The sequence below is a fragment of the Triticum aestivum genome, chromosome 2A, assembly GCF_018294505.1.
Source record: "Triticum aestivum cultivar Chinese Spring chromosome 2A, IWGSC CS RefSeq v2.1, whole genome shotgun sequence".
Lineage (NCBI taxonomy): Eukaryota > Viridiplantae > Streptophyta > Magnoliopsida > Poales > Poaceae > Triticum > Triticum aestivum.
Genome location: NC_057797.1, coordinates 17,289,095 through 17,296,552, shown reverse-complemented (window position 1 = coordinate 17,296,552; position 7,458 = coordinate 17,289,095). Strand labels below are relative to the sequence as shown.

The 7,458-nt window shown below is 49.9% G+C and overlaps 1 protein-coding gene across 2 annotated transcripts; it reads left to right on the top strand.

Annotated features, from left to right (window-relative positions):
• The first annotated feature begins 4,110 nt into the window (after positions 1 to 4,110).
• LOC123184314 (uncharacterized) lies at positions 4,111 to 6,865 on the top strand. Of its 2 annotated transcripts, none has more exons than XM_044596462.1 (2): positions 4,111 to 4,313; positions 5,929 to 6,865. In XM_044596462.1, exons 1-2 carry the CDS (start codon positions 4,243 to 4,245, stop codon positions 6,566 to 6,568), a joined length of 711 nt encoding a protein of 236 aa, XP_044452397.1. In that variant the 5' UTR covers positions 4,111 to 4,242; the 3' UTR covers positions 6,569 to 6,865. The 2 variants fall into 2 exon arrangements, with proteins under 2 accessions (XP_044452397.1, XP_044452396.1); XM_044596461.1 differs by having other exon boundaries at positions 5,905 to 6,865.
• The last annotated feature ends 593 nt before the right edge of the window (positions 6,866 to 7,458 follow it).

Genomic DNA, 7,458 nt, shown 5'->3' with positions numbered 1-7,458 from the left:
CAGACTGTCGCTGTCCGCGAACTCGCACGAACGCCTCCGCGGACTTATATAGGAGGCCGGATTTGCGAAGTCCAGTTGTAGATGCGTGGAATCCAACCCAGTGTACCAGATAGTTATCTCTGTGTTTTCTTTGTCCAAAGCACTCAAAATAAATAGAAGATAAATATCACCATTCATTCATAATCATGATGTGCAAATATTCCAATGCAAGAATATTTCAAATATAAATATTACAATCCAAATATGAAGTATTGCTTTAAAATAGTTCAAATTTATTCAACTTATTCGGCAATATTTTTCAATTCTCCCCTCGAAGCATCCACAAATGCTCAACCGGATTGTTTTAAAGTTGCTCATGAGTTGCCCGATGAAGAATCTCTTGATGCATTTGGATAAATTCGTCAAACGTCTCTGAATTCTACTATGGAAGTTGGATTGGATCAATCATGTGCTCAAATTTTAGACCATGTGAACCCGTCACCCTTAACCTACACAATCATGTTGTGCCTGACCACAAAAATTGTCATTACTTCCCACAATGTCTTTAGATCCCATATTTCTTTAGGTCCTCGAATGACTGCAAACCGGTTTCATTGCACTCGAAATGCCCTCTCCACATTCTTTCTAGCTCCTTGTTATCTTCGGGTAAAGTGAGATCTTTTCTCACCACTTGGATCAGAGATAGTATTGATGAAGGTTGCCCACTAAGGATAGATATCATCGCAAAGATAATAGCCCATGTTGTAGTCATGACCATTGATGGTATAGTTGCACAGAGAGGATCTTTTCCCACACAAAATCTTGCAAACAATGGAGACCGTTCCAACATGTTGATGTCATTCTGAGACCCGAGCAACCCAAAGAAAGAGTGCCAAATCCAGAGGTCTTGTGACGCAACTACTTCAAAAATGATGGTGGGCTTCTTACAATGACCTGATATTGTCTTTGTAGAGCATATGGGCAATTCTTCCTTTACCAGCGCATGCAATCCAAGGATCCGAGCATACATGGCCACCCTCCTACTTTCCACAGTGCGATGAGCCATGTGGTGGCATAGAAGGTTGGTTCTCTCAAGTACTCTTGTCCAGACACCTTGACCACATGACTTCGAGACATGTGCTTTCGTACATCCGAAAGTACTCGTCCCACGAATCTGTGGTTGTGCCATAGTCAAGCATCCTTAATGCAGTTGTGCACTTATGGTAACTAGAGAATCAAATGTTCCAAAGACATTCTTCTTTGAGACGAAGTTGTCATCACAATCTTTGACACCATTGTAGAGGTAATCAAACACAGTTCGCCTCATCCGGAATCGACGGTGAAAATAGGACCCGAGTAGCGCATGGGGATAAAGTATTTGTCCATCAACATCATATGACCCCGTTCCAGTTCCGTTTCATCACTCGATGTCCCTTTATTGATCTCTTGAAATTGAGAACATGCTCCTACGCATGATTGAATTTTGCAATAACCGCATGAATCATCGCCATTTCGTCCTCATATTCGTCCTCATTTGACGACTACGTATCAATGGACTCAACATAGAAGTACTCCACATACGAATCCATTATTTTGCTTCATAGTAAATAAGATAAATGTTACTCCCTCCGATCCATATTACTTGTCGTTGAAACGGATGTATGTAGACTTGTTTCAGTGCCAAATACATTCATTTGAGAGACAAGTAATATGGATCGGCGAGAGTAATAAATTTGGCTATGACATTTGGCCGAACACTTGCCGGGCGTAGTGACCTCCATAGATGGCAATGTGTAGGGACGATCGGACCAGAGGTGGACAAGATATGCGTATGCAAGTCGGGGCTGGCGCCCAGGTGGAGCGGCAGAGGTCCAACTGGGCCTGGGCGGCGGAGTGGGTGGTATAACGGTTACTACAGTCTCGGACTAAACAAATACAAAGTAAGAGGGAGGGGTGGAGCGAAAAACTTGAGGCTCCAGGTGAGGTTTTTGTGTGGACTGTGGGTGTTGGAGGCTTACATGAAAGTGGTCCGGAGGTCACAAACCTCCTCATTTTTGTTTCCTGTTAGGGATTCTGGATGTCCGGACTACACCACAAACATTTAGTGCACGACGTTGGATGACCTAACATGTTTGGGCGGCGTGGTCCGGATTGCAACGATTTTGCTGCACGGTGTTGGAAATGCCCTTAGGTTTGGCCTTTCCTCCATCGTGTCACATTCGAGGCAGTGTTCGGCACTTTTTTTCACGGGAGGATTTGACACATGTGGGATTGAGACCGCGACTGAGGTAGGGGATAGCCATAGATTACTGCTTGGAGGTGCTGTAATCTAAGCTTCTCTGTAAATCAATCGTGTAGATTACCCATTTGTGCTTTATTCTTAGAGCAATGCTACATCTACAAAGGTGTTGTATTTTGTGACACATTCTTCGACCCTTCAACAGGTCGATAGCATTCCACAATCAACAGGGCGAGAGCCCTAGAAAAAAATGAACAGGGAGAGAGTAGGATGATTTCTCTTCTTTTTCCATAACATCATGTTTGGTTCTTGGAAATTAGAGATGAAAAATGAAATTTCATTGAGGGCATGGAGATTAAAAGTCCATTGTTTGATTGCAAGGAATGGGAATTTAAGTAGGAAGGGAAATAAGAGTTGAGGGAGCCAAACAAGGAAATGGGAGTAAAAATTCACATTCCATGATATAGCAGAGTTTCATCCAACTCTAATTCTTATCATATACTCCCTCCATTTCAGAATATAAGGTGTACCGATTTCCGTACAAGTCAATCATTTGAATTGTTGACCAAGATTATAGAATAAAATAACAATATCTGCAATACCTAATAGAAAAAATATGAAACTACTTTTCATGATGGTTGAAATGACATAAATTTCCTACCGTGGATATTTACTGATATATTTGCTTAAAAAATTGATCAAACATGCACGCATTTGACTTTTGTAAAAACAAATACACCTTATATAAAGGAACTGGGGGAGTACCGACAAAGAAATGGAACTAAAAATTAACTTTACATGCCTACTCCCTCCACAGGTATCCTTGTGCAAACTCTCATTTCTCTGCCCTCCGTGGTTACCGAACAGGTTCTAAAGAAGAAAAACATTGCAATCACCAGCCGTTGGCGCTTTGACCCCAGCAGGTCAACAACGCACGCTCAGCTCTCGTCTCATGCCACGTGTCCTGGCCTGCCATGCACCAATCCATCCGGCGCGGAGGCGAAAGCATAGTCTGTACACATCCCGCGGCAAGTGGGATCAGCAATCTACAAATCTTGCAATATACTGGAGTATTATACCCTGCTTTGTCAGCCAAACGTCTATAGAGTAGTACAGTAGCATTTATCGTCGGGAACGATTCCTCGGCGCACGATTAGCAGGAGATTATTGTAAAATATACAGTATAGCGATGTTTGTCCGGGAACGGGAAAGGCAACGGGAACGGGAAGAAAGGTGGGATAAAGCGGTGACCGCAGTGTTCGCACAACTCACAACAAATGGCGTATCCGTTGCAACCGATCACGTGCAACCCAGCCTGTGGCACATCCTTGTTTAGAGACGTACAACGTATTACTCCCCCGTCTCGAAATTCTTGTCATAGATTTGTCTAAATACGAATGTATCAAGTTATATTTTATTATTAGATAAATCTATATCTAGACAAATTTAAGACAAGAATTTTGGGACGGAGGAAGTATTATTTCCAGTATTTTGTGAGATGCAAGTCCATATTCTGAGCACCCTCTGAAAAAAGAAACTGATCAAAAACATGTTTCGTTTGGAATTTCGGGGATATAATTCACACAGTTTTAACTACCACTAACCAGTCACCGCAAATTATTTAAAATAATAAATCAGCAACCACATGTATCATTGATTTGTCCTTTTTTTTGGAGGAGCTATGTTCTGAGTTTAATGTCTACGAATAATAAACAGTTTTTACGTATGATGAATGTCGGGGTGTGCCACAAGAGGGGCTGCAATGCAGGGATACACAGCCGATCTCGCGGACGCGTCCTGGGTCGCTGTCGTCCAAGCGTCCGCTTCAGCTAATCTGCAAAGCCTATATAGAAAAGAGCCCGCGCGCCAAATCTCATCAAGAGATCCTTCCAACAAAATTCGAAGCCGCCGCCGTCCGCAACTCCGCCCCCCATCGATCGTGCGCTGCAAGTGCAACCCCGGCGACAGCGGTTCGAGCAGCGGCATCCACAACGACGGCGAACCAACCCGGCCCGGCTGAACCAATGGAAGCGGCAGGGGATGGAACTGGAAGGTTCCGAGGACGCCTCGATGCCGCCGCCGGTTCCATCTGCAGGTACGTATGTGAATCAAATCAATCACCAGTGCTCTTTTTGTTCCACTCGATACTATGCTTTCCCCTCCCCGGCCGGCACCCGGTCTGCGCGCCTCCCTTCTTCGCCGGTCGCGTCGAGCATGGCCTAGAACCCAGCCCAGTCGCGGCGTAGTTGACGCCGCCGCGTCGGTTGCCGCCCCCTGAGTGCCTTGCCATGTCGCCCAGCACGCTGCTCGTCGCGCCGCGCTCGCTGCAGAACGTGCTCTCCGCACTCGGCGGTGCCACAGGTGCGCGTCCGCGAAAGCCGCAGCTTGCCGGTTCGCTGCTCGCCCAGCATACCGTAGGTGCGCGTCCGCCACAGCAGCGGATTGCCGGGTCGCAGCTCGCCCAGCATAGTTGCGCGTCCGCAACTGCCGCAGCTCTCGCCGCGCTGGACGTGCTCGCCTCTCGCCGCGCCCAGGAACTACGCGACCGGTACGCGCGTGCTCGCCTCGCCGTACAGCGCGCCTCTCGCCGCGCCCAGGAACTACGCGACCGGTACGCGCGTGCTCGCCTCGCCGTACAGCGCGCCTCTCGCCGCCGAGCAACTACGCCACCGGTCCGCGCGTGCTCGCCTCGCCGTACGGCGCGCATCTGGCCGTACCGAGCAACTATGGCATCGCTCTGCGCATGCTCGCCCCGCCATACAGCGCGCATCTCGCCGTGCCGAACAATTATGGCATCGCTCGGCGCATGCTCGCCTCGTCGTACAGCGCGCCTCTCACCGCGCCCAGCAACTATGCGACCGGTCCGCGCGTGCTCGCCTCGCCCTACGGCGCGCATCTCGCCGTACCGAGCAACTATGGCATCGCTCCGCGCGTCCTCGCGTCGCCGTACCGCACGCCTCTCGCCGCGCCCAGGAACTACGCCACCGGTACGCGCGTGCTCGCCTCGCCGTACAGTGCGCCTCTCGCCGCGCCCAGCAGCTACGCCACCGGTCCGCGCGTCCTCGCGTCGCCGTACCTCACGCCTCTCGGCGCGCCCAGCAGCTACGCCACCGGTACGCGCGTGCTCGCCTCGCCGTACAGCGCGCCTCTCGCCGCCGAGCAACTAAGCCACCGGTCCGCGCGTCCTCTCGTCGCCGTACAGCACGCCTCTCGCCGCGCCCAGCAACTATACGCCACCGGTACGCGCGTGCTCGGCTCGTCGTACAGCGCGCCTCTCACCGCGCCCAGCAACTATACTCCACCGCTACGCGCGTGCTCGGCTCGTCGTACAGCGCGCCTCTCACCGCGCCCAGCAACTATACGCCACCGCTACGCGCGTGCTCGGCTCGTCCTACAGCGCGCCTCTCGCCGCGCCTCGCTGCGTTGCTTGCCGCGGCCGCTGCTCGCCTCTCGCCGCTGGTGCTCGCGTCGCCGTGCCGCCCCTATATTGCTACGGGGATTAGTAGATGCGGGAGGACTAGCCGCGGTGAGATCAGCTAACTACTCTACTTAGTGGTACTCCTACTAATTTCTTCCTCATCATGCAAAATCTTGTAATAAGGGCGAACTGATTTTTCTTCCCCAACAAGTACTACTACAATTACGCGATTTCAATTATCTTATATATATGGTTCTTATCTTAACAGTGCGACGGACCTGCCTTTGAACAGGCCAGCTCAGATGATGGTGAATGATTGGGAACGAATAGTCGTGGACAACGGTAGCAGCGACGAATCAACAATTCATCCAGCAAATGACCTTCTCATACAAGCCCTGGCTATTTACCCTTACTCCCACTTGGTTGATTGTTGGGAATCCAAGCTCGAGAAAGATGCAGAATTCATCCGCCAAAGTGAAAAGGGTGGGAAATGCATATTCCTCCTGAATAACACATTTGATGTTCTGCAAATGGTGCGGCGTCAAAGAGCATCTTTTGTCAGTGACGAACTGGCGAGTAGGCTCACTTCAATGATCCAGCGGTACAAGAAGAGCTACTTGGACGAGTGCTGGGCTGCTCTGAACCGTCTAAACTTGGAGGAGTTTAATGCCGAATTTCTTGCCACCTGTAATCGCCAGATGACATGGAAGGTCACAGCGGAACTCAGGTATCAACTGCGGCAGGAGATCGTGGATTTCATTGTTCCACCGTATGAGGTGTCCTTATCTGCACTGCAGGGAAAGGGAAAACGACTTTTAGGTACGCCTTTTTCACTATTAAGGCGAAAATTTGTGGGAGAGAAGAAACAAAAGAAGTGCTACTATACTGGTCAGCAACTAGAAGTGGAGATAAGAGGATTATTTGAAGGGTGAACCGTGAACGGCTAATCTAACAGGTGAGGAGAGGACACTGGACCTGTACACGGCCATGGCATTTAGCATATCTGAAATAAAATGGCCTCCCGCCATGATCTTGCAGGTTGCACTTGTGCCCGTGTAACTTTGTCTCGCGGAAAGGGTTTTGTTTTGTTTTGTAATTTATATTAGTTGCATATATAGACGCCAACAGTGAGTAGTACAGTAGTACAGAGGAGACCAGAGTCCGCAAGCCAGCTTTTTGGACATAGAAGGTAGAGTTGGTATGAAGCCATGACGTGTAGGCTAAAAGTATATATGCAAAAAAAATTGATAGTTTTGTTTCTTTTGTCATCTATGGCTCATTGTTCAAGTTGAAATGTAGAGTAGTATGAGTTTTCTTGCCCCCCCCCCCCCCCCCTCCCCGCTTAGTAGTTCTCGCGATGGCGTGGGCAACTGTGCCACCCCTGCACCTTGTGACTCGCCGCTCCGGTGGCCGCGTCCCACGCATCCTCGGCCTCCATTGCTACCCCTGTGATGGCCTCCTCATCCAGACCCTGGTTTACCCACTCCACTACCGCCACCCTAACGAATCCTGATCCCGCCTCCCAGCACTCGTCGCCTGACGTCGTCAGGTTCATCTTTTGTCCCGGAGACGCCACTCCTCTCGAATGCCAGCTCAACCGAAGCTCCTAACGGCCGCATTCAAGGATGGGGATTCAATGCCTCTGTTGGCAACGCGACACCCGCAGCCTGCTCATTACGAGCGCGATGTTCCCTCCTTTGTCAATGTCGTGCGTGCGCGCTTGTGCCCTGTTGTCGCGACTGGGCGCCAGATCCTGCCAGAGGGGGAGATCCAGCTCGACATGTTCGCTCGGAGCTGGTCAAGCCAAAGTATTGGTGGAGGA